Source organism: Pan paniscus, chromosome 6, assembly GCF_029289425.2.
Source record: "Pan paniscus chromosome 6, NHGRI_mPanPan1-v2.0_pri, whole genome shotgun sequence".
NCBI classification, from domain to species: Eukaryota; Metazoa; Chordata; class Mammalia; order Primates; family Hominidae; genus Pan; species Pan paniscus.
Genome location: NC_073255.2, coordinates 161,691,804 through 161,719,170, shown reverse-complemented (window position 1 = coordinate 161,719,170; position 27,367 = coordinate 161,691,804). Strand labels below are relative to the sequence as shown.

Sequence of the window (27,367 nt, the reverse complement as noted above, 5' to 3'; positions counted from 1 at the left end):
TAGAAATAAGGACCAGAATTTCCCCAAATTTGATGAAAAACAAAGACTTAAATGTACTTTATGCAGGGTATGTTAAAAGAAACACACATCCGGACAAAACTTTCTCAATGTGAAACCATTGAGAAAGAGAAAAATCTTGAAATCAACTGGAGAAAAAAATGATGCATTGTTGGAGAACAATGATACCAGTCATCTTTCACTTCTTACCAGAGACAGTGACACCCAGAGAACAAATAAATAAGTTTTATATGGTGATAGAAAAAAATTTATTCACACAGAATTTTATATCCAGCAAATACATTCTTCAGGAATGAGAGTAAAATAAAAACATTTTATATAAAGGAAAAATGAGATAGTCCATGGCAGCATATCTGCATAGCATTAATGCTAAAGAATGATATTCAGGCCAAAGAGGAATGCTAGCAACTAGAAGCTGGATAGTTAAGAAGTGACAAAAATACAAGAAATGATGGAAAAAAATAGCAAATATGTAAACACAATGTTTTTCTTTCCGTAATTTGATTAAAAGAGAAATGTCTATTTAAAGCAAAACCAATAATATTACATGGTGGAGATTATAAAATATGTAGAAAAAATACTACAACAGTAACACAAAGGATGAGTGGGATGAGTAAATGGAATTCTACCATTGAAAAGATGTTTGTGAAGTAGAACGCGTAAAATATGAAGTGGCAAGTACGAAATGGAAAGTAGAAAGTACATAGTGGAACAATATTGATTCCAAGTGAACATTAAGAAGTTAAAGATTTATTCATAGCTAAGAAGAACAAAATGGAGCACTAATAAGAATTCCAAAAGGAAAACAAGAAAGGAACAATAGGAAAAAAAAAAATGGTTTTAAAAAAGCAAAGAAGCAAAAAAGCAAGAAGTATGAAAAAAAGGAAAACAAATAAGATAGTAGACTCAAATATGGCCATGTTAATAACTGCATTTCTGTGAATGGACTAATTTCCAATTGCAAGGAAAAGATTGACTGAACAAAAATAATCAGGAATCAAATATATGCTACCTATGAGAAATGCACTTTAAATATGAAGACCTAAACAAGTTAGAACTAAAACTGTAGGAAAAAAAATGTGCAAAGTAAACATAAGGGAAATGAAGTAACGATATTACTATGAGAGAGTTTTGGAAGGAGCATTTCATAAGGACAAAGGGGTCACTTCATGAAGATGTAACAATATAAATGTATGTGCCTCTGATAACAGCCCCCAAATTCAGAAAGCAAAAGAGCTTATGGCATATCTCAGTGCTCTCAGTCACTCTGATTAAACTCTAGCCTGAGCTTCATTTTGTTCACTTTATATTCTCATATTTCAAGTGTTCTAGTCTTTTCTATAATATTCATAAGTCACTGTCATTTATGGTCCTTTTTCCTTGTATAAATTACACCTTAATAAAAAAAACTAATAAATGTAAAACTGCAAGCTTGATAGGATTAGGGAGACTACCACCTAGCTCTTTAAAAAATGTAAGTGAATTTTGCATGGAGGTTCACAGTTTCCATGATACTTCTGTATCTTGGTGTAGCACCAGCACTTGAGTGTAGAATTTACATGCTAATTAAATGAAATATAGTTTTTAAAAAATGCCCTCTCTTAATTATGCTGGCAAAATTGATAATCTTTCCAATTTCTTTGGTTCGTAGGTTGTGCATCAGTAAGCTATTTTATTTGTATCTGTTTTCTACTTTGCCCTACTTTCTTAGATTCAAGTATATAAAAAGGAGACTCAGGGTATCACCAGCTCTGGCTTTGCATCTTTGACGTTTGAGGGAACTTTGGGAGCCCCTATCATACCTCGCACTTCAAGCAAGTATTTTAACTTCACTACTGAGGACCACAAAATGGTAGAAGCCTTACGTGTTTGGGCATCTACTCATATGTCACCGTCTTGGACATTACTAAAATTGTGTGATGTTCAGCCAATGCAGTATTTTGACCTGACTTGTCAGCTCTTGGGCAAAGCAGAAGTGGACGGAGCATCATTTCTTCTAAAGGTACATATTTTTTAATACTGGGAATTATAAGTTAGCACCACTTACATGTCTGCAATGAGCTTGTGTTTCAGCATTCTGATGAGATAAAGCATGCTGTGTATTATACTAGGAACTTAAATTTTAACTATTTTTGACGAGCCTCAATATTCATGCAGCTCTACTCTTGTACCTCTCTAAAATTTTACACTTTCCTTCCAGAGAAATACAGTGTTATCAGATCTACATGTTAAATATAGTATGACTGATGCATTTTTTTAATTTTAGTAGTAATAAGATGTAGACTTGTTTTCTATTATTTCATAGTTTGTAGTCCTATACATGAATATTTCTGTTTCCCTGTCAAGGTCACCTTCCCTCTCATTTATTTACTTTTTTGTCCCGTTGATGTTGGGTTCTCTTCTTAGGTCTTTCACTGCCTACTTCATAGTCATACCGTGGACAATTTTGAAGCATTTTGCATTACTGTGTTTTGCTTTTAAATCAGCAAGATAAAAAAATAACTTAAGACCCATCAAATCTCTGTATATACCTATCCCAGTTTAGAGAGTAACTTCTGGAGAAGCTGGATGTCTGATGTTTTTCTTGCCTGGACATCCTATGGAGGATACATTTGAACAAATGCCTCTTCAGGCCTGCTCCTATGGTTATTTCTCTCTATACTGTCTTTGGAATAATAGGGCAAGAAATGGAGTGCAGTGGCACTTGGACAAGTCTTGGAGTTTAGCATTATTATGATTTACACCTTGCCCATATTAAAAAACAGAGAAGTTAGAAATCATTGAATAAAATACAAAGTTCTAGCAGTTGAAAATAGCACATATACACATATGGAATACTCATATACACATATACACATGGAATATTATGAGAAAGTCGTAAATACATGCCCTGCAGAAAGTTAAATAAGTCAAATATGATAAAGCTGAAGCTAAAGCAATATAAAATCAAACAAACTTAGAGCGAATCTTAGGTCAGCCAGTCATACTCTGGCAAAAGTGACATTCTTAACAAATGAGCATTTGCTAACAACTGAACACTTCCTGTGACAAGGACTCTACTACTATGCACTGAGGCATATTCTATCTTTTGACTATGTTTTTAGAAAATTCTTAAATTCTAAGATAAAATGTGCCAACTTTTAGCTGAAATAGTTGAGTCTACATTTTCTCTCTGCAGAAATACAGCATATACCTGCATCCCATTGTAACAGATAACTTTTTTGGACAAGTGAAAGCCACTGTCATGTAACTGTTAGTTTAAAATACAATATTGAAAAGTCAAAAAAGAGCCCATATAGCCAAGACAATCCTAAGCAAAAAGAACAAAGCTAGAGGCATCATGCTACCTGACTTCAACCTATACTACAAGGCTACAGTAACCAAAAAAGCATTGTACTGCTACCAAAGCAGATATATGGACCAGTGGAACAGAACAGAGGCCTCAGAAATAACGCCACACATCTACAATCGTCTGATCTTTGACAAACCTGACAAAAACAAGCAATGGGGAAAGGATTCCCTATTTAATAAGTGGTGTTGGGAAAACTGGCTAGCCATATGCAGTAAACTGAAACTAGACCCCTTCCTTACACCTTATACAAAAATTAATTCAAGATGGATTAAAGACTTAAACATAAGCCCTAAAACCATAAAAACCCTAGAAGAAAACCTAGGCAATACCATTCAGGACATAGGCATGGGCAAAGACTTTATGACTAAAACAACAAAAGCAATGGCAACAAAAGCCAAAATTGACAAATGGGATCTAATTAAGTTAAAGAGCTTCTGCACAGCAAGAGAAACTATCATCAGAGTGAACAGGCAACCTACAGAATGGGAGAGAACTTTTGCAATCTGTCCATCTGACAAAGGGCTAATATCCAGAATCTACAAGGAACTTAAACTAATTTACAAGAAAAAAACAACCCCATTAAAATGTGGGCAAAGGATATGAACAGACACTTCTCAAAAGAAGACATTTATGCGGCTAACAGACATATGAAAAGAAGTTCGTAATCACTGGTCATTACAGAAATGCAAATCAAAACCACAATGAGATACCATGTCACACCAGTTAGAATGGCAATCATTAAAAAGTCAGGAAACAACATGCTGGAGAGGATGTGGAGAAAAAGGAGCGCTTTTACACTGTTGGTGGGAGTGTAAATTAGTTCAGCCATTGTGGAAGACAGTGTGGCGATTCCTGAAGGATCTAGAACCAGAAATACCATTTAACACTGCAATCCCATTACTGGGTATATACCCAAAGGATTATAAATCATTCTCCTATAAAGACACATGCACACGTATGTTTATTGCAGCACTATTCACATTAGCAAAGACTGGGAACCAACCCAAATGCCCACGAATGGTAGACTGAATTAAGAAGATGTGGCACATATACACCATGGAATACTATGCAGCCAAAGAAAGGATGAGTTCATATCCTTTGCAAGGACATGGACGAAGCTAGAAACCATCATTCTCAGCCAACTAACACAAGAACGGAAAACCAAACACCGCATGTTCTCACTCATAAGTGAGAGTTGAACAATGAGAACACATGGAGACAGGGAGGGGAACATCACACACTGGGGCCTGTTGTGGGGTCGGGGGCTAGGGGAGAGATAGCGTTAGGAGATATACCTAACGCAGATGATGGGTTGATGGGTACAGCAAACCACTATGGCACGTGTATACCTATGTAACAAACCTGCACATTCTGCACATGTGTCCCAAAACTTCAAGCAAAATTTAAAGAAAAGAATTAGTAAAAGCCTTTCTTACAACAGTTTAAGAATAAGCCTCAAAAGTCTTTTTGTACCATTCAACTCAGCAATTTTATTTTCATTATCTTAAGGAAATAATTTAAAATATCTACAAAGATGCATTTAAAAGAATATATTTATCTTTCTTACAGTATAAAAATGAGAATACAGTAGAAAAATTAGAAAAAAAACAAATACTAACAATAGAGAATTGTGTACACTATTTATGTAGGATGACCATAAAATAACATTGTAAATGTCACCATAAAATACTTTGTATCCATAAAATGACATTATAGACATACACTTGTTGAGATAGAATTTCATGATAGTCTATTTAGTGATTACTGTAGTTTCATTTACACAGTAAAAATGTATATGTACATAGCAAAAATATATTTGGAGGCCTATAAAGCAACATTTTACTGTTTTCAACTCTGGGAAATATGAGTGATTTTTTTTTTCCGGACAGTGATTTTCTTATGTATCAGAAATAATTTTTAAATTGTATTTTTTAATAACAGAGGAGCTAGACATTACTCGATATAACGTCTGGTTACATACAAAATAGTATAATCATTTTCCATCTCAACCTGGGCACAATATTAATATTGGTACCTTTTTTACTAACCACAGTGCATTTATTTTAATTTTTCAGTAGCCGTGGTATACCAATCATTTGCATTAAATATCATTTAATAAATTTGTTGATCTGACATCATTCCATATTTTTCTCTATTCTGTTAATATTATATGTTTTTTTTTTCTGAGCAATACTCTCAAATTGAGTTTTCTCTAAGTGTATATATTCTATTTGTTTTAATATCTACAGTATTGGTGCAGCCTTATCTTTTGTGTGTTTTGTTTTATGGTTTTTTTTTTTATATATATAAATAACCAGGCGTCATTTATAGCCAGAGCTGGTGGGTAATTTGTATGTCTCATCTGTAATACGGTTTGGAGAACAAAAAGCATAATGTGAACCAGAAAATCATCATATAAAGGAAATTATTCAAATTTGCAACATTTACTTCTTTGTATGGAAACATCAGAATAATGCTTTACAACTAATTTAAGAATGAGACTGAATCTCATAAAAATAATTTGATTAATGTCAAAGAAATGTATTACTATTATAATTTTTAGAGCATTCGTAATTTTACTAGTTGTATTTATGTGCAAAAATATTTTAATACATATGAGTGTTTTTCAAGATCATTTTGGTTTGTTTTTATTGTATAAAGCACTTGACTCAGGAATATTTAGTCTGAGCTTATGGCAGTGTGACTCTTTCTCCTTTACATTCTTCTACATTTTCCACATTACCCATATTTCATATATAGTTCTTTAACAATCAGAAAATAATGTCAAATTTAAAATAGTGCCAATATTCAGAGGCCTAAGTTTAATTACTTTTAAATACTGTTTCCAGGAAAAAACTTTTTAGCACAAGCATTTTTTCAAAAGGATCATAAAACTACTCTACTCTCTTATGGCAGGTATGGGATGGCACCAGAACACCATTTCCATCTTGGAGAGTCTTAATACAAGACCTTGTTCTTGAAGGTGATTTAAGTCACATCCATCGGCTACAAAATCTGACAATAGACATTTTAGTCTACGATAACCATGTTCATGTGGCAAGATCTCTGAAGGTGATGTTGAGTAGGAAAAAATGTTATTTTATGTTTTTATAAATTATAGTGATTTTTGCTCATGTAAATTTTTTATATATGGTTACATGTATAGGTGATACAGTCTAGAAATTATATTTATTTCTTTGATTTTTAAGTTGTAAAATGTATGTTACAATAAATTATTAAAAGATAAACTTAATGGGTTAGAGCAATTTTTAAAATAATCTTTCTTAAATGTCTTAAAGGTATACATAATTTTACTGTGAAAATAGTATAGAAAAATTTTGTTGTATGAGAATACTGCTTTAGAATGAAAAAGGCTATATAAAATATTGCTAACTTAAATGCTAAGCTTGGTAAACTGGTTTGATAGAATGTAGCTGATAACTTTGTGTTCATTAGTTTAACAAATTGTTAAATTACAATTTGTTATAATTGTAATATTTATATTACAAGTTTATATTATAAGTTTATAATATTATAAATTGGGTGTGTGTATACTGCGTAATTTATAGAATTTGCATACTGTCTTCTGAAATACATTAAGGTGCACAGTTTAGATATGGCAGTACTTAACTATTAACAAAAATTGTAGGGAATTTCTTTTCTCTATTATATCTTTTATTTGAAAGTACTTTTTGTAGTAAAGAATGGTATGATAAATAATAATGCAATAAATAATAAGAGTAACCTTTGCTAGGCACTTCATATGCATTTGGTACTCTCCTATAAGATAGGTGATGGTAGTCATCTCATTCTACAAATGTGAAATGAGGCACTCAGAGGTTAAATCAGTGGTTCAAGATTCCACAGCTAGTTGGATTGAAGCAGGGTATTTCCCTTACCCCTTCACGGGCAGGAACTGGAGTGCACGGGTGCTGGAACTAGCCAGCCGCTTCAGTGCTGGCAGGGGAGAGCTCCACTCACTCAGACCACAGGAGTGGGAGCATGCAGGTGAGCAGGTGCAGGAGCCAGGGCAAAGGCTTTTGGGCACGGGCAGAAGCAAACTCTGTACTGGCCCCACAGCAGCATCTGAGAGGGTGCCGGTGACCCCTGAAGCCCCAGAGGAAGTGTTACAGTAGTGTTTTAGCTCTGTCATCCATGGACAGCTTAAGTGTTAACAGCTCAGTGGAGGGTAGCCGTGACTGACTCACACCACACTTGTGGCACCCGAGCTCTTGTGTAGCATCCAGGAGGAATGAGGTCTCAAGAATAAATTGAAGATGGTAAATGCAGGGGATTTCATTACTGATGAAAGTGGCTCAGTGGGAAGGGGAAGTGAAAAGAGGGTGGAGCAGGAAGGTAGTCTTACCTTGAAGTCTGGCCCTCTCTGGCCAGATTCTTCTCCCAGGTTACACCATCAAGCTGTCCCTCTGAAGTCAAGCTGCTTCTCTCTGACATCCAGCCATAGTGTCTGATGGCCAGCTGCCTCTCTTCCCTCTGCCGGCTGAGCCTGGGGTTTTTATGGGCACAGGATGGCAGGTGGGGTGGGCCATGGGTGGTTTTAGAAAAGACAGCATTTGAGCAGGAAAACAGGGATGTAAGTTCTCACTTTGGGCCGTGGTATCAGGCTTTTCAGCTTGAGAGCAGGGTCCTTGCTGGGGACCTGCCCTCTTCTGCATAGAATTTCCCTGCCTCCTGTCCCTATCTGGATGAAGCCAGTGTTTGAATCCACAATGTCTCTTTGCAGAGCTAATCTTTTAAAGCATTAAATGGAAGTGATCTCCATCACAAATATCTTCTAGCCTACTTATAGGAAGTTAAAAGAAAACAGTAAGAGTGAAGATCTGAATTTCAATGCCCAATTTCCCTTTATAAATCAGTGGCCATGGAGTAGCAAATATATCCATTCTACATTCTACTTATTACAAATAAGTTCACCATCAATACTGTTCTGGGTTACAGAAAAAATAGTAATTAGAAAACAAAACAACAACAAACCAAGTAAGTTTACCCAACTCAAATCAATAAATTAGATTAAATCCAGGGTCCAGGAAGATAGTGACTGTACTTTTTTGTCCTCTGTGTGTATATATGCATGCACATACATCTGTGACATATCAGAAAACACTGACTGTTGAAGATATATTTTTGACATTATTTCCCTGAAAGATATTATCTACATTGATTAGTTTATTTCAAAATTAAATATAATGATAAGTTCAGTTCTGGAGGTTTTTTCATAGAGTTCTTTCATAAATAAAATGAATTTACATTTTAGATTCACCTCAGTTCCACACTCTGCATACCTTCCTTTGCCATTTTATTCTCTTCTCTTTCCCTATACTGCTTCCAAACAGGTCTTCCAACATAGGTCTTTCTGTTTCCGCTTGTCCTGCTTTTCTTGTCTTAGTCCTGAACAGCACCTATCACAGTGCTTTCCCTGTAGTGAGGATGAAGTAAGTAATAGCTGCTGCTGAATGAATGAATCAGTGAATGCTGTGGATTTTTTTTCCAGATTCTTTTCTCCTTTTTTATGTTCTGCTTTATTTTGCCCACTAGAGGGTGATATGAGCACACATAATTAAGAAAATGTATGGCACTGTGTTTTCTGTGAAGATATCATAGCATTATATTATTTGTCTGCAATGCATATGAAAATGATTTTTCTCTGTGTAAGTAATATAACTTTAGATTTTTATTTAATACACACTGACATCACATTTATTTGTTTTCTGACAACCTCTGTAACATTTCTTCTTAATTTAGGAACTCTTCACTCACGTGACATTGATATAAATGAATTCTTCTTGGTACTTTCAAGACAACTGTTTAAAATTACGTTTTTGTGTCAAAATACCTGGAACCAGTATGAAAGACTTTTGTTGTATAGGAACAGGAAAAAATGTGTTTTTATTTTAATAAAGAGGACAGTATAATGCAATTATAGAATATAATATAATCAACATCTACAAGCAATGTATTTTAGAGCCCGAATTGCCCTTAACTATTTTCTGAATCTCACTTTTTGTTATATCATTCCCTTAAACATTTTACACAGACCCAGTCACATAAACTGAGATTTCAAATCTTTTGTCTGGAAACTAAAGCTTTACTTTCTAAATCCCTACTCTTATCCAGACACAATTGTTAATTATAAAATATACATGGTCATAATTATGTTTTGGCCTTCAATAGTTCAACAACTGTGATTTGGTTGGCTATTTTGAGACATATTCAGGGAATTAAAAATGATAAACCTACAGAGAAATTCTTGACCGTTTATGACGAATCGTTTGATTATTTCTAAAGGGATAGTCATTTCTCACTAGCCATATTTACTTTGCTTTTTTTTTTTTAGTGTTTCCAGTTTTTTTTTAGTATTTAAATAGACTTCTATAGTTGTTTTTTAAACTGTATTTTTATAATTTTTTGGTTGATGTTTCATTTGTATTTTTGGAATCTTAATACTGACAAGATTAACCAATACTTGTTTTTTTATAATAGAGCATCTGGCACATTTCATAGTATTTTTAGTCAAGCTTTTGAAAAAATACAATGCTGCCTCCCTAAGGAATTTTTGATAATAACAACTTATCTTTATGTGAATAACTTATATCTTGGCCTCGAAATTTTGTTACGTTAAAAAATACTGTAGTAGACAAGATAGTATAATAAACACCCGTGTGTTCACCTTATTTTTTAAATGTTTTGCCACATTTATTTCAGACACTTTTATATTTTAGGAAATAAAACTGTACACATTGAACCTTCTTTGAGCCCCTGCCTGCTCTGGTTTTTTTTTTTTTTTTTTTTTTTGCTCTCCTCTCTGTGTCTCCATATGTAGGTTTGTACGTATACCTATGTTTATTATCCTTTTTCTTTATGTATTTTTTGATAGGGTAAAGCCCCCCTCTCATATTCTTTAAAATTGATTTGACTGTTCTCTTTCGTATAAGTTTTTGGATTAGCTTTTCAGATTCCATGAAAGCTTCTGGGAATTTTGATTGAATTGCATAGAATTTAAAGTTTAATTCGGAGGAAATTATCATTTTTGTAATATCAAAGCTTTTTGTATGTGAATATCTTTCTCCATGTGTTTAGGCCTTCTTTCAAATCTTTTGTAGATCATACATACATGTGCTGTACTAATATATTTATGTATACATATACACACACATATTTTAAAAGAATCACAAAATAATCCAGTCAAAAAGAATGAGATAAAACTAGAAAATTTTATGTTTTTTCCAATGTCTTACTTTGAAGACTATGAGGAAAATTATTTTTTTCTTTTTTCTTTTTGTGCTTTTCTTCTTTAACTTTCTTTATACTACTCCCTGGCTATGATATAGATGTAAGTGAAAGAGGTCAAAGGAAAGGCTTGTATTTTGTCTGCTCCTTATAAAACCCTTGATTGGTTGGGAAAAAAGATCCTTGGGAATGAAGGAGTAGCACCTGGGAGCGTGGGTTTTCTCCTTACCTCCTTTGCTTATATCCTCCATCAGAAATAAAGAGTAATGAGTGGAAATATAATTAAGAGAAGCTACAATAAGCAGAACTGGAAAGTTGATTTGCTACTCATCTTTTTTTTTTTTAAATGTTTCCTTTTATAGGATTGAGCCTCCGTAATCTAAAAGTCCAGAATTCTCCTAAATGCAAATCTTTTTGAGTGCCAGTATGAGAGTGACCCCTTTGCTTTCCAATTATTCAGTGTACAAAAATTTTGTGTCATGCACAAAATTATTGAAAATATTATAGAAAATTACTTTCAGGTGATGTGTATAACATATATGTGAAACATAAATGAATTTCGTGTTTAGACTTGGGTCTTATCTCTAAGATAGCTCATTATATATATGCAGATATTCCAAAATCTGTAAATATCTGAAATCTGAAACACTTCTGTTTTCAAGTATTTCAGATAAAGAATATTTAACCTATATAGCTTTTTTGTTATGTAAGATGTCTGTTATTCAATCCTGAACTTGTAGGGGAAAAAAAGTGGTATCCCTATAGTCATCCAGTAGTCAGGAGTGCTATATTTATACAAATGAATTAAATTTCCTTGTTTGTAACTCCTTTTGCTTCTAAATCTTTCTTCATAAATATAAATGTGATTTAGGTTATATAGCTTCTTTTAGGTAGGTGTCAATATCTTTGAATAGCATTCTGCATCTCTCTCATTTGAAATCTCCATTAAAAGAAAAATCTCAGTGGTCTATAATTAAAGACATTTGTAGACTAAGTTTAGCAAAACATCTGAGATTAACTGTAGAACATTTAATTCAAAACTCTAATTAGTTAACTCTTACGTTTGAACTCAAAGAGTGTTTCACACTGTGGTGGTGCAGGCACAAATGCAGAAGTTTTCTTTCCGTAGAACTTGTAAGATGGAAGATGTTTATTATTTTTCGGTAGTACCATATTTAAAATTTCTTCTTAGCATTCTTGTAATGACAGTATCTTCGGGATCATATTTAATTAATCCTTAAACTAGTTAAAGCAAGTCATTTTCAGAAACCTTAGTCAAACAGAGGGCTTGAATTCCGTTTAGGTAATGGGTTTCTTAGCCATTATATTTTATTGATGCTAAGACACAATATTTTTTCACATTTTAATAGATCTGAAATGGAAATATCTCTTACAGTTGAATGTGTGTGTATATGTATGTGTGTGCACACACGCATATGCATGCACATGTCCATATATTTAGTTTTGATGTAGTGTCCATGCAGCTGATACTCAACCACACTCGTATAGCATACTTTGCAGATACTTTAGTATATTTCCTGACTGGTCAGTGCCCTCATTGACCCCATATTGGTTATTAAAGTTTTAAATATCAGAAGTATTTTAATTTTTCCCCACTTTCTAAATAAAAAATGTTCTATTTTTTAGGTTGGAAGCTTTCTTAGAATCTATAGCCTTCATACCAAACTTCAATCAATGAATTCAGAGAATCAGACAATGTTAAGTTTAGAGTTTCATCTTCATGGAGGTACCAGTTACGGTCGGGGAATCAGGGTCTTGCCAGAAAGTAACTCTGATGTGGATCAACTGAAAAAGTAAGCTTTTAGTATTTAGAAAATGTAAATAAGGTATCGATTAAGCCGATTTCTAAGATAATATTGTTCCTGGGGCTTCTGATAGTTCCCTAGCCTTTTGTGCCATTTGCCATGTTTTTAAATAGATGAGCCAAATGAAACAAATCAAATGATTATAGGCTCATATAGCTAAGTAGTAGCAGAGCCAGGGTTATAGTTGAAGTTTTCCAACAGTTTGAATCTGGCTTTTACACTCATGCTTCTCTTCTATCATTTACCACACTCTCCAAGTACAGCAACAAACAGTGGAAACTAGACCTTAGCTAAAGTTTGGAAAATTTGATACATATCTAAGATTCCAAAAATATTTAATTCTCTCATGAAAAAAATGTATTTCTGAAGTGCCACTGATTAAATAGATAACACATGTTTTGGTGTATCACTCTCTTTTAAACTTTTTTAAATTTTTACATGTGCCAGAAAGTAAATAGTATCTTAGACCTGCTATATATTTAGATCTGCTTTTCCCAAGGTATTCCTAGTGAGTACTGTGTGCAGAAGCATTTTGGTCAATATTCTAGAAATTTTAAAAATCTTCATATCTTCAAAGAGAAAACATACTGTTCATTAAATTTAAATAACTTTTGTCTACATTTTAATTCATTGGAATTAGTGTGACATTAAATTAGCTTCTGTTTTATTACTTTTATATCAATTTCACTGATTTTTAATATTTAGCTTCTTGAATCTAGAGTTAGATTGTTCTGACTCAGAATGCCATCCATTAAATTCCCAGTTTATTTTTGTTTGTATTATTTCATCATTCTGCTGTTTCACTTGTATCTTTCTAAACTCAGATTTTTTATTTGAACCCCCAGAAAATCTGATGAAAGCAATAGATCCTTTACTGAAGAATGCATATACATACAAAATTTTATATACAATTTCAATGAATTTCTGGATTTTGTGGGTAGAGCTAAATTTACTATATTGACTTTGTTTTATGCAATTTGAAATTGTATTATTTCAATTATAGGGATTTAGAATCTGCAAATTTGACAGCCAATCAGCATTCAGATGTTATCTGTCAATCAGAACCCGACGACAGCTTTCCAAGTAAGGATAATCTTTAACATTGACAGTTTAGTTCTTGCTAAATAAAATAGTTTTATCAACATGATTCTTTGTAATGTCTTCTCTTTGTCTCTCTTATTAAAAATTTCATGTAGTAGAGGAACATACTAAAATCTTTATCTGTGGCCTATGCCAAAAAGTAAACATGGTTTCTTCCTAAATTATATAATTACGTTTTCAAATTGGGTGGTAGTGATTACTTGATTATGATATATACATATCGTATGTGTGTATTCACAAGAAAATCTGTATTGATTTCATAGACTATTTTGCTTGTCAGTTTTTAAAGGGAACAAAGATTGTTTTTGCCACTTATTTCGCATAACCCAAATACTTTTTGCTCATAGTTACGTTAGATGTATACATAGTTTCTAGTCTTTATTGAATTAATCAGGTATCTAAATACAAAATATTAACAAACAGTGGGATATGTCCTTCTAATATTGTCTGCTTGAATAAGTGACTAGTCAAATCTGAACTTGAACGCTTTCAATGTGCATTGTTTTTTCCTTTACCACTTTGTCTTAATTTCTGGGTTTTTGTTTGTTTAAGAGACAGTGTCTTGCTCTGGCGACCAGGCTGGAATGCAGTGATAGGACCATAGCTCATTGTGGCTTCAAACTCCTGGGCTCAAGCGATATCCTCCCTCCTCAGCCTCCTGAGTAGCAAGGACTTGTAGTCCTGCACATGCCGACATGCCTGGCTTTTTTTACTCTTAATTTTTTAATTTTTTATTTTTTGGTAGAAACAGGATCTCACTATATGTTGCCCAGACTGGTCTCGACCTCCTGGTCTCCTGGTCTCAAGCAATCCTCCTGCCTTAGCCTCCCAAAATTCTGGGATTACAGGCTTGAGCTACCACACCTGGCCTGTCTTAATTTCTACTTCTGCATTTTGGGACCTAGAATCTAGGTCATGTTTCTCTGTTGTTGTTGTTGTTGTTTTTTTCTACCTAACTCCTACCCTGCTATGATCCAAAGAATCATTTTATGAGATTTATTCTCTTTCCATCCCAATAATAAGCATGAAAATTAACATACATTTCTTGGTAGGCGTGTAAGTGCCTGCAGGCATTATTATTTAATTCTTTTTTTGTTTGTTTTTTTGTTTTGTTTTTTTTTGAGACAGAGTCTTGCTCTGTCTCCCAGGCTGGAGTGTGGCTGGCGCGATCTCTGCTCACTGCAAGCTCCGCCTCCCGGGTTCAGGGCATTCTCCTGCCTCAGCCTCCCACTAGCTGGGACTACAGGCACCCGCCACCACACCCAGCTAATTTTTTTTTGTATATTTTTAGTAGAGACGGGGTTTCACTGTGTTAGCCAGTATGGTCTCCATCTCCTGACCTCATGATCCACCCGCCTCGGGCTCCCAAAGTGCTGGCATTACAGGCATGGGCCACTGCGCCCGTCCGCATTATTATTTAATTCTAACAACACTCCTATGAGATGACTTATTCTGTCTCCTTTTAACAATGGGAAACTGAGGCTTTGATGGATGAATATCATATAATTTGTCCATAGTTACTTAGCTGTTAACTGATGACAAAGCAAGACACATTCAAGTGCAGGCTTTTTGAGTTTTTGTACATAATTTACATTTATTTTCTTCATTCTCTCTGTTTTAAAACTCTCCTTATTTTAAAATGCTAACAACTTCGTGATAACGTTTTGGCCTGGTGTATGATTACTTGAACTACTATTAGGAAACCAATTTAGTTCAAATGACAAATCACTTGGAGACAGTATAATTTGTAATTGTACTTTATACTTTTTACAATCTCTTTTTCCTTTTAAAATGATTCATTATTTTTAAAGTACACTGTAATATGTGTTACAATATCTAGTTGAATAGCTTTCACTATACCTTTATTCCCTACTCCCTGAGGTAAGATTTAACAGTTTAGTGTGATTCCTTCAATGACTTCATCTTTATACAAGCATATATACCTATATATAAGCAATATGACTCTTCTCTTTCTCTTAAATTTTTACCAAAATGAAATCACACTATAATAAATAGTTGCTTTCTTCAACAATATATTATAGATCTTTTTTTCTGGGCTAATTCATATGACTCAAATTCATTATAGTTGCATAATAATAATGTTATGCTTTTTTCATTTTTCATTTAATAGATGTTGAGATCGTTACCAGTATTTTGCTCTTACAAATAATACTTTAATAAACATCGTTGAATATATGTACTTCCATGTTTTTACTTCTCCACAATAAACTCCTAAAAGTGAGGTCGATGTATCTAAGGTTATGCACATTTTTAAATAGATGCTGCCAGATTATTTACCAAAGGTCATAGAAATTTATATCCAAATAGCAGTGTAGGAGAATATACTTCACTCACACCTTCACAGTATTGGAAGTTAACACTATATGTAATTTTTGACAGTTCAGCAGGTGAAAGGTGTTTTCTTACTTAATTTTCCTGACTACTTGGAAACTTGAAAATCTTACTGTATATTTACGAACGTTTTTAATTCCCTCTTCCTCAGATTTTCTGCTCTTACCCTTTATCTGATTTTCTGTTGAATTATATTTTTGTCAGTTTGTGGGCAACCATGTATGTTTTACACATTTTCTTATTTGACCACTTTTATGGTTTCTGCCATTATTTCCATCTCATGTTGTAATGGCCAATATTAATTACTAAATTAGATTTATTGAAATTATACCATGCCAGCTTGAGATGTCCATTCAAGTCCTTTTGACTTGGATTTTTTTTTTAATACACTTCAAATATTTTATTTATTTATTTATTTATTTATTTATTTCATGAATTAAATGATATTTATTTATTTATTTTTTATTATACTTTAAGTTTTAGGGTACATGTGCACATTGTGCAGTTTAGTTACATATGTATACATGTGCCATGCTGGTGCGCTGCACCCACTAACTCGTCATCTAGCATTAGGTATATCTCCCAATGCTATCCCTCCCCCCTCCCCCCACCCCACCACAGTCCCCAGAGTGTGATATTCCCCTTCCTGTGTCCATGTGATCTCATTGTTCAATTCCCACCTATGAGTGAGAATATGCAGTGTTTGGTTTTTTGTTCTTGCGATAGTTTGCTGAGAATGATGATTTCCAATTTCATCCATGTCCCTACAAAGGACATGAACTCATCATTTTTTATGGCTGCATAGTATTCCATGGTGTATATATGCCACATTTTCTTAATCCAGTCTATCATTGTTGGACATTTGGGTTGATTCCAAGTCTTTGCTATTGTGAATAATGCCACAATAAACATACGTGTGCATGTGTCTTTATAGAAGCAAGATTTATAGTCCTTTGGGTATATACCCAGGAATGGGATGGCTGGGTCAAATGGTATTTCTATTTCTAGATCCCTGAGGAATCGCCACACTGACTTCCACAATGGTTGAACTAGTTTACAGTCCCACCAACAGTGTAAAAGTGTTCCTGTTTCTCCACATCCTCTCCAGCACCTGCTGTTTCCTGACTTTTTAATGATTGCCATTCTAACTGGTGTGACATGGTATCTCATTGTGGTTTTGATTTGCATTTCTCTGATGGCCAGTGATGATGAGCATTTTTTCATGTGTTTTTTGGCTGCATAAATGTCTTCTTTTGAGAAGTGTCTGTTCATGCCCTTCGCCCACTTTTTGATGGGGTTGTTTGTTTTTTTCTTATAAATTTGTTTGAGTTCATTGTAGATTCTGGATATTAGCCCTTTGTCAGATGAGTAGGTTGCGAAAATTTTCTCCCATTTTGTAGGCTGCCTGTTCACTCTGATGGTAGTTTCTTTTGCTGTGCAGAAGCTCTTTACTTTAATTAGATCCCATTTGTCAATTTTGTCTTTTGTTGCCATTGCTTTTGGTGTTTTGGACATGAAGTCCTTGCCCATGCCTATGTCCTGAATGGTGATGCCTAGGTTTTCTTCTAGGGTTTTTATGGTTTTAGGTCTAACGTTTAAATCTTTAATCCATCTTGAATTGATTTTTGTATAAGGTGTAAGGAAGGGATCCAGTTTCAGCTTCCTACATATGGCTAGCCAGTTTTCCCAGCACCATTTATTAAATAGGGAATCCTTTCCCCATTGCTTGTTTTTCTCAGGTTTGTCAAAGATCAGATAGTTGTAGATATGCAGTATTATTTCTGAGGGCTCTGTTCTGTTCCATTGATCTGTATCTCTGTTTTGGTACCAGTACCATGCTGTTTTGGTTACTGTAGCCTTGTAGTATAGTTTGAAGTCAGGTAGTGTGATGCCTCCAGCTTTGTTCTTTTGGCTTAGGATTGCCTTGGCGATGTGGGCTCTCTTTTGGTTCCATATGAACTTTAAAGTAGTTTTTTCCAATTCTGTGAAGAAAGTCATTGGTAGCTTGATCGGGATGGCATTGAATCTGTAAATTACCTTGAGCAGTATGGCCGTTTTCACGATATTGATTCTTCCTACCCATGAGCACGGAATGTTCTTCCATTTGTTTGTATCCTCTTTTATTTCCTTGAACAGTGGTTTGTAGTTCTCCTTGAAGAGGTCCTTCACATCCCTTGTAAGTTGGATTCCTAGGTATTTTATTCTCTTTGAAGCAGTTGTGAATGGGAGTTCACTCATGATTTGGCTCTCTGTTTGTCTGTTATTGGTGTATAAGAATGCTTGTGATTTTTGTACATTGATTTTGTATCCTGAGACTTTGCTGAAGTTGCTTATCAGCTTAAGGAGATTTTGGGCTGAGACAATGGGGTTTTCTAGATATACAATCATGTCGTCTGCAAACAGGGTCAATTTGACTTCCTCTTTTCCTAATTGAATACCCTTTATTTCCTTCTCCTGCCTAATTGCCCTGGCCAGAACTTCCAACACTATGTTGAATAGGAGTGGTGAGAGCGGGCATCCCTGTCTTGTGCCAGTTCTCAAAGGGAATGCTTCCAGTTTTTGCCCATTCAGTATGATATTGGCTGTGGGTTTGTCATAGATAGCTCTTATTATTTTGAAATACATCCCATCAATACCTAATTTATTGAGAGTTTTTAGCATGAAGGGTTGTTGAATTTTGTCAAAGGCTTTTTCTGCATCTATTGAGATAATCATGTGGTTTTTGTCTTTGGCTCTGTTTATATGCTGGATTAGATTTATTGATTTGCATATATTGAACCAGCCTTGCATCCCGGGGATGAAGCCCACTTGATCATGGTGGATAAGCTTTTTGATGTGCTGCTGGATTTGTTTTGCCAGTATTTTATTGAGGATTTTTGCATCAATGTTCATCAAGGATATTGGTCTAAAATTCTCTTTTTTGGTTATGTCTCTGCCCGGCTTTGGTATCAGAATGATGCTGGCCTCATAAAATGAGTGAGGGAGGATTCCCTCTTTTTCTATTGATTGGAATAGTTTTAGAAGGAGTGGTACCAGTTCCTCCTTGTACCTCTGGTAGAATTCGGCTGTGAATCCATCTGGTCCTGGACTCTTTTTGGTTGGTAAACTATTGATTATTGCCACAATTTCAGCTCCTGTTATTGGTCCATTCAGAGATTCAACTTCTTCCTGGTTTAGTCTTGGGAGAGTGTATGTGTCGAGGAATTTATCCATTTCTACTAGATTTTCTAGTTTATTTGCATAGAGGTGTTTGTAGTATTCTCTGATGGTAGTTTGTATTTCTGTGGGATCGGTGGTGATATCCCCTTTATCATTTTTTATTGTGTCTGTTTGATTCTTCTCTCTTTTTTTCTTTATTAGTCTTGCTAGTGGTCTATCAATTTTGTTGATCCTTTCAAAAAACCAGCTCCTGGATTCATTAATTTTTTGAAGGGTTTTTTGTGTCCCTATTTCCTTCAGTTCTGCTCTGATTTTAGTTATTTCTTGCCTTCTGCTAGCTTTTGAATGTGTTTGCTCTTGCTTTTCTAGTTCTTTTAATTGTGATGTTAGGGTGTCAATTTTGGATCTTTCCTGCTTTCTCTTGTGGGCATTTAGTGCTATAAATTTCCCTCTACACACTGCTTTGAGTGCGTCCCAGAGATTCTGGTATGTTGTGTCTTTGTTCTTGTTGGTTTCAAAGAACATCTTGATTTCTGCCTTCATTTCGTTATGTATCCAGTAGTCATTCAGGAGCAGGTTGTTCAGTTTCCATGTAGTTGAGCGGTTTTGAGTGGGATTCTTAATCCTGAGTTCTAGTTTGATGGCACTGTGGTCTGAGAGATAGTTTGTTATAATCTCTGTTCTTTCACGTTTGCTGAGGAGAGCTTCACTTCCAAGTATGTGGTCAATTTTGGGATAGGTGTGGTGTGATGCTGAAAAAAATGTATATTCTGTTGATTTGGGATGGAGAGTTCTGTAGATGTCTATTAGGTCCGCTTGGTGCAGAGCTGAGTTCAATTCCTGGGTATCCTTGTTGACTTTCTGTCTCGTTGATCTGTCTAATGTTGACAGTGGGGTGTTAAAGTCTCCCATTATTAATGTGTGTGAGTCTAAGTCTCTTTGTAGGTCACTCAGGACTTGCTTTATGAATCTGGGTGCTCCTGTATTGGGTGCATATATATTTAGGATAGTTAGCTCTTCTTGTTGAATTGATCCCTTTACCATTATGTAATGGCCTTCTTTGTCTCTTTTGATCTTTGTTGGTTTAAAGTCTGTTTCATCAGAGACTAGGATTGCAACCCCTGCCTTTTATTGTTTTCCATTTGCTTGGTAGATCTTCCTCCATCCTTTTATTTTGAGCCTATGTGTGTCTCTGCCCGTGAGATGGGTTTCCTGAATACAGCACACTGATGGGTCTTGACTCTTTATCCAATTTGCCAGTCTGTGTCTTTTAATTGGAGCATTTAGTCCATTTACATTTAAAGTTAATATTGTTATGTGTGAATTTGATCCTGTCATTATGATGTTAGCTGGTGATTTTGCTCGTTAGTTGATGCAGTTTTTTCCTAGTCTTGATGGTCTTTACATTTTGGCATGATTTTGCAGCAGCAGGTACCGGTTGTTCCTTTCCATGTTTAGCGCTTCCTTCAGGAGCTCTTTTAGGGCAGGCCTGGTGGTGACAAAATCTCTCAGCATTTGCTTGTCTGTAAAGTATTTTATTTCTCCTTCACTTAATGAAGCTTAGTTTGGCTGGATGTGAAATTCTGGGTTGCAAATTCTTTTCTTTAAGAATGTTGAATATTGGCCCCCACTCTCTTCTGGCTTGTAGGGTTTCTGCCAAGAGATCCGCTGTTAGTCTGATGGGCTTCCCTTTGAGGGTAACCCGACCTTTCTCTCTGGCTGCCCTTAACATTTTTTCCTTCATTTCAACTTTGGTGAATCTGACAATTATGTGTCTTGGAGTTGCTCTTCTCAAGGAGTATCTTTGTGGCGTTCTCTGTATTTCCTGAATCTGAACGTTGGCCTGCCTTGCTAGATTGGGGAAGTTCTCCTGGATAATATCCTTCAGAGTGTTTTCCAACTTGGTTCCATTCTCCCCATCACTTTCAGGTACACCGATCAGACGTAGATTTGGTCTTTTCACATAGTCCCATATTTCTTGGAGGCTTTGCTCATTTCTTTTTATTCTTTTTTCTCTAAACTTCCCTTCTCGCTTCATTTCATTCATTTCATCTTCCATCGCTGATACCCTTTCTTCCAGTTGATCGCATCGGCTCCTGAGGCTTCTGCATTCTTCACGTAGTTCTCGAGCCTTGGTTTTCAGCTCCATCAGCTCCTTTAAGCACTTCTCTGTATTGGTTATTCTACTTATACATTCTTCTAAATTTTTTTCAAAGTTTTCAACTTCTTTGCTTTTGGTTTGAATGTCCTCCCGTAGCTCAGAGTAATTTGATCGTCTGAAGCCTTCTTCTCTCAGCTCGTCAAAGTCATTCTCCATCCAGCTTTGTTCCGTTGCTGGTGAGGAACTGCATTCCTCTGGAGGAGGAGAGGCGCTCTGCGTTTTAGAGTTTCCAGTTTTTCTGTTCTGTTTTTTTCCCATCTTTGTGGTTTTATCTACTTTTGGTCTTTGATGATGGTGATGTACAGATGGGTTTTTGGTGTGGATGTCCTTTCTGTTTGTTAGTTTTCCTTCTAACAGACAGGACCCTCAGCTGCAGGTCTGTTGGGAGTACCCTGCCGTGTGAGGTGTCAGTGTGCCCCTGCTGGGGGGTGCCTCCCAGTTAGGCTGCTCAGGGGTCAGGGGTCAGGGACCCATTTGAGGAGGCAGTCTGCCCGTTCTCAGATCTCCAGCTGCGTGCTGGGAGAACCACTGGTCTCTTCAAAGCTGTCAGACAGGGACATTTAAGTCTGCAGAGGTTACTGCTGTCTTTTTGTTTGTTTGTGCCCTGCCCCCAGAGGTGGAGCCCACAGAGGCAGGCAGGCCTCCTTGAGCTGTGGTGGGCTCCACCCAGTTCGAGCTTCCCGGCTGCTTTGTTTACCTAAGCAAGCCTGGGCAATGGCGGGCGCCCCTCCCCCAGCCTGGCTGCTGCCTTGCAGTTTGATCTCAGACTGCTGTGCTAGCAATCAGTGAGACTCCGTGGGCGTAGGACCCTCCGAGCCAGGTGCGGGATATAATCTCATGGTGCGACGTTTTTTAAGCTGGTCCGAAAAGCGCAATATTCGGGTGGGAGTGACCCGATTTTCCAGGTGCGTCCATCACCCCTTTCTTTGACTAGGAAAGGGAACTCCCTGACCCCTTGCGCTTCCCAAGTGAGGCAATGCCTCGCCCTTCTTCGGCTCACACACGGTGCACGCACCCACTGACCTGCGCCCACTGTCTGGCACTCCCTAGTGAGATGAACCCGGTACCTCAGATGGAAATGCAGAAATCACCGGTCTTCTGTGTCGCTCACGCTGGGAGCTGTAGACAGGAGCTGTTCCTATTTGGCCATCTTGGCTCCTCCCCTTCAAATCTTGACTTGGATTTTTATACCACTTATTAGCAATATTGAAGATATGTTTGTGTATGATGCTTTATAAAATAAATTATAAAAACATAATGTACTGTTATTTATAATAGAATGTAAGCTAAAGTGATTATAAAATACACATTTTTAAAGTCTTAAGTTCTTCTTTTTAGAAAGCATTTTGTAACCTTAATGCTATGACTACTACTTTTGCTTTCTTGTTAGAGTAAAATCCTATTTTTGATGTTCATTTGGTCATTCTATTAAATTTCATAAGTTTACTATTTTATTCATCTCCGCTTTTATTTCCTCTACACTGTATTTTTTCAACATGATAAAAACTTTCATACATGGTAGAGTTAAAACAGTTGTACAATGAATACTCAAATAACTACCAGCTAGACTCTCCAATAACTATTTTACTTTGTTTGCTTTGTCACTTGTATTTATTTCTACATATCTCTTTTTTTTTTTTTTTTCTTTTGAGATGGAGTCTCGCTTCGTCCTCCAGGCTGGAGTTCAGTGGCACGGTCTCGGCTCATTGCAACCTCCACCTCCTGAGTTCAAGCTTCTCCTTCCTCAGCCTCCCATGTAGCTGGGATTACAGGTGCCCACCACCACGCCCAGCTAATTTTTGTATTTTTAGTAGAGACATGGTTTCACCATGTTGGCCAGGCTGGTCTCAAACTCCTGACCTTAGATAATCTGCCCCCCTCGGCCTCCTAAAGTGCTGGGATTACAGGTGCGAGCCACCGTGCCTGGCCTATGTGCCTCTTCATTCATTAATTTATATTTTTTATCATTTCAAAGTAAGTTGCAGACATAAGTACATTTTCTAAACACTGTGGTATGAACATAATTAGCTAGAGTTTAGTAGTTATTTAGAGTTTTTTATTTTTGACATAAAATTAGCAGTGAAATGGACAACTTTCCATTTTATGAACCACTCCATGAGTTTTGACTAATACATAAACGTGTAAGCCAAATCCCTCTAGATTTGCTGTTCTAGAACTTTGAAAAAATTGAATCATATGTACTCTTTTTGTATATACTATATGTTTTTGAGAGTTAATCACATTGTTGCATATATCATTAGTTTGTTTCCTTTTTAATGCCTAGTCACATGATATGCGGTAGACATTTTTTCTTTAGATAGGAATTTCTAGTTGTTATGACATCATTTGTTTCCTTTTTCCTATTAGATGGCTTCAATGTCTTTGTCAAAAATCAAGCGAGTATAAATGTGGGCTTATGTCTAGGCTTCCCATTCAATGCTTACTAGTATAGTGTGAAGTATGCATTTTCCCCACACTAAATTTTCAGTTATTGCAGCACCATTTGCATTCTCCTTGCATTGCTTTGCTGCTTTAGTAAAAAATCAAAATACAATGTAAATGTGGGTTTATTTCCAGGCTCTCTATTTAATTTAATTCAGTTGATCTATTTTTCAATCCTGATGCCAGTACCGTGTTGTCTTAAATTACTGTAAGTTTATAGTAAGTCTTGAAGTCACGTACATTGTTCTCCAACTTTGTTATTTTATAAAATGTTATTTAATATTCTAGATTTTCTGCACTTCCACATAAGTGATAGCATCTGCTTTGCAATCTCTATAATAAAGCCTCTGCTATTTGTTTGTTTGCTGTTGTTTTGAGGCAGAGTCTCGTTCTGTTGCCCAGGCTGGAGTGCAATGGCACAATCTCAGCTCACTGCAGCCTCCGCCTCCTGGGTTCAAGTGATTCTCATGCCTCAGCCTCCTGAGTAGCTGGGATTACAGGCATCTGCACCACACTTGGCTAATTTTTGTATTTGTAGTAGAGATGGGGTTTCACCATTTTGGCCAGGCTGGTCTCTAACTCCTGACCTCAAGTGATCTGCCCACCTCAGTCTCCCGAAGTGTTGGGATTATAGGCGTGAGCCACTGTGCCCACCCCAGCCTCTGCTATTTTCGAAGGATTATGCTGAATTTACAGATTAATTTGGAGAGAATTGATATCTTAACAATACCGAGCCTTCTAAATCATGAATGTGGCATATCTCACCATTTATTTATATTTTCTTCAGTTTCTCTCAGCAACGCTCCATTGTTTTCAGTTCTACATTGAAGTTGTAATGGACTTAATTTTTTTGCCTTTTCCTTTTTATAGGCTCTGGATCAGTATCATTATACGAGGTAGAAAGATGTCAACAGCTATCTGCTACAAGTAAGACTATGTATCGTTTTTGAGATGGGCACAGTAATGAGCATAATAAAGTCTGCCTCTACACTTACCAGCTAATCCATTTCTTTCTAATAGTAGAACACATATCCTTTAAAGCTAAAATATGTCCATATTTAACTTTCTTCTTCTACCGTGTCTTGTTGGCATAAAATGGAACCCATAAAGATAACGTGTCTTTACATTGCATATTTTAAGTCATCTATCTCTAACAGACTTAATGTTTAAAACAGATATGTTTTAAACATTAAATACATGATGTATTTGAAATCATGTATCTCTGTTAGAGTTACATGACTTAAAATGCGCAATGTAAAGACACGTATCTTTAAACTATTACATGAAGAGTTATCCTGTCACATGATGCATTTAACAGTGTACCATAAAGGAGCTCCTTGCAATATGCCTCAAAATTTTAATTTAATGTTAGTAATGATGGTGTGTCTATCAAGTACCCTCCTTCTGTTACATCAGCTAAGATTAAAAAAAATTTTTCAGAAAAATATTTTTAACCACAAATTTATTAAATGTGCTATTGTAAAAATTTTAATTTCTCAAATTGGAGAAGGAAGATAACAAATATGAATGGGAGAAGGATTGATGAAAGCTTTTAATTTTGTGTTGTAATTGGAGGTACCATTATGTACTCATGTTTTCTAGGTAAATACAGAAGTCGATGTAGCCGTGTGTATGTATGATACACATGTATTCACACGTATACACATTTGTTTATATTATAGGGGTGTGTGTGTGTGTGTGTGTGTGTGTGTGTCAGTATGAATGTGTGTTCATATGTACCCTATCTCTCTCTCCATGAAAAGGCATAGAGGCAGCAGCACTCCAGTTGCCATAAGCACACCTGGTGCTCAGATCTTGGTTTATAAATAATATTTCTCTCTAAAGGAATCAGAGCTCCTTGGTGAAACAGCAGATTTCAGAACTAGAACAAGGGAATTACAAGATTAGTATGGAGTAACCTTGTAGTACTAGAAAGTAAGGGGGTTCTCAGTTAATGATGAAACTCGTCAAATGGCTTAGGATAGAACATGTCTAGGAACATTTGAGCATCAAAACAAATAATATTAATACTAATTGAGTAAAGCAGGAATGCATGAGCCCATGTTGATGATGATAAAGGAAAAATAAAATATATGGGGTTAAGTGGAAATATCTTTCTTAAAGTAAAATAACAAATATAAAAGGGATAATGAAATTAGAAAAAAAAAGCTACCATTTTGTAACCATGATAGTCATTGTTGAGTTAGTTGTGAATCTGTGGATTCTAAACTATCAGGATATTTGATGAAAAATAAGATATTTACATTTTCTCTAGTATATTCTTGTTAAATACAAGGGGGAAACAGTAAGTTTTTAGTAGAGAAGTGACTGGACACTACCTTTACCAGCTGAATAAAGTTTAGGTCTACAGTAATAGAAACACTCACTTTGTATGCCCCTTGATGTGATGCACTGAGAAGCATACAGTATCACTTACGCATTATTCCTGCCAAAAATGCATAAGCTAAATCTGAGCCTGAGGAAGAACCAGACAACACCCAAATTGGTGTTTATTCTACAGAATAAATGGCTGTACTCTTCAAATATATCAGTGTTGTGAAAGATAAAGAAAAGCCAAGGACTTATTTTACATTAAAGAAGTCTAAAGAGACATGAGAATTAAATGTAATACATGGTCCAGAATTGGATCTTAGACTTGAAAATAAAATGAATGCTAAGAAGAACGTGTTGAGGACAATTGTAGAAATTTGAGTAATGTTTGTTAATTCGATTATGGTAATAAATCAGTTAAATGTTCTAATGTTGAAAATTGCCTGTAATTATGTCAATAAAATGTCTTCTTTTGAAATACATACTGGAGGATTTAGAGGAAAGGAGGCATAATGTCTGGTAGTTATTCTCAAATGATTCAATAATATTTATGTGGTGAGAGACAGATGAAGACAGGCACAGTGACAATGATAAATGTGCAAAAATGTTAACAATTGGTGAATCTTGGTGAATATTATACAGAAGGTCTTTGTATTGTTTTTGCAATTTTCCTTAAGTTTGAAAGCATTTTAAAATGAAAAGTTAAAAACTTTAGGTTAAAATATGAGTTTGAAGCAATTGCTCTTATCACTGTGTAGCAATTTACACTAAATTGATCAGGTCTGCCAATGGCCTTTTTTTTTTTTTTTTTTTTGAGGCGGAGTCTCGCTCTGTCGCCCAGGCTGGAGTGCAGTGGCACTATCTTGGCTCACTGCAAGCTCTGCCTCCCGGGTTCACGCCATTCTTCTGCCTCAGCCTCCCGAGTAACTGGGACTACAGGTGCCCGCCACCACACCGGCTAATTTTTTGTATTTTTAGTAGAGACGGGGTTTCACCGTGTTAGCCAGGATGGTCTCGCTCTCTTGACCTCGTGATCCACCCGCCTCGGCCTCCCAAAGTGCTGGGATTACAGGCGTGAGCCACCGCGTCCGGTGCCAATGGCCTTTTTAAAAGCATCACCAGCTGAGTGCAGTGGCTCACGCCCGTAATCCCAGCACTTTGGGAGGCCGAGGCGGGCAGATCACCTGAGGATGGGAGTTCGAAGCCAGCCTGACCAACATGGAGAAATCCCGTTTCTACTAGAAGTACAAAAATTAGCTGGGCGTGGTGGCGTATGCCTGTAATCCCAGCTACTTAGGAGGCTGAGGCAGGAGAATCGCTTGAACCTGGGAGGTAGAGGTTGTGGTGAGCAGAGATTGCACCATTGCACTTCAGCCT

General features: G+C 36.0%; 1 protein-coding gene across 6 annotated transcripts in view; it reads left to right on the top strand.

Moving 5' to 3' along the window:
- Nucleotides 1–27,367, top strand: part of POT1 (protection of telomeres 1) — a 118,291-nt gene that overhangs the window by 70,136 nt on the left and 20,788 nt on the right. For all 6 annotated transcript variants that reach the window (XM_003815460.6, XM_008968450.4, XM_055115360.2 and 3 more), the window contains 5 exons: nucleotides 1,730–2,020; nucleotides 6,287–6,442; nucleotides 12,266–12,432; nucleotides 13,448–13,527; nucleotides 24,530–24,586. In XM_003815460.6, the coding sequence (XP_003815508.3) occupies nucleotides 1,730–2,020; nucleotides 6,287–6,442; nucleotides 12,266–12,432; nucleotides 13,448–13,527; nucleotides 24,530–24,586 (751 nt within the window). The remainder of the gene's footprint in view (nucleotides 1–1,729; nucleotides 2,021–6,286; nucleotides 6,443–12,265; nucleotides 12,433–13,447; nucleotides 13,528–24,529; nucleotides 24,587–27,367) is intronic.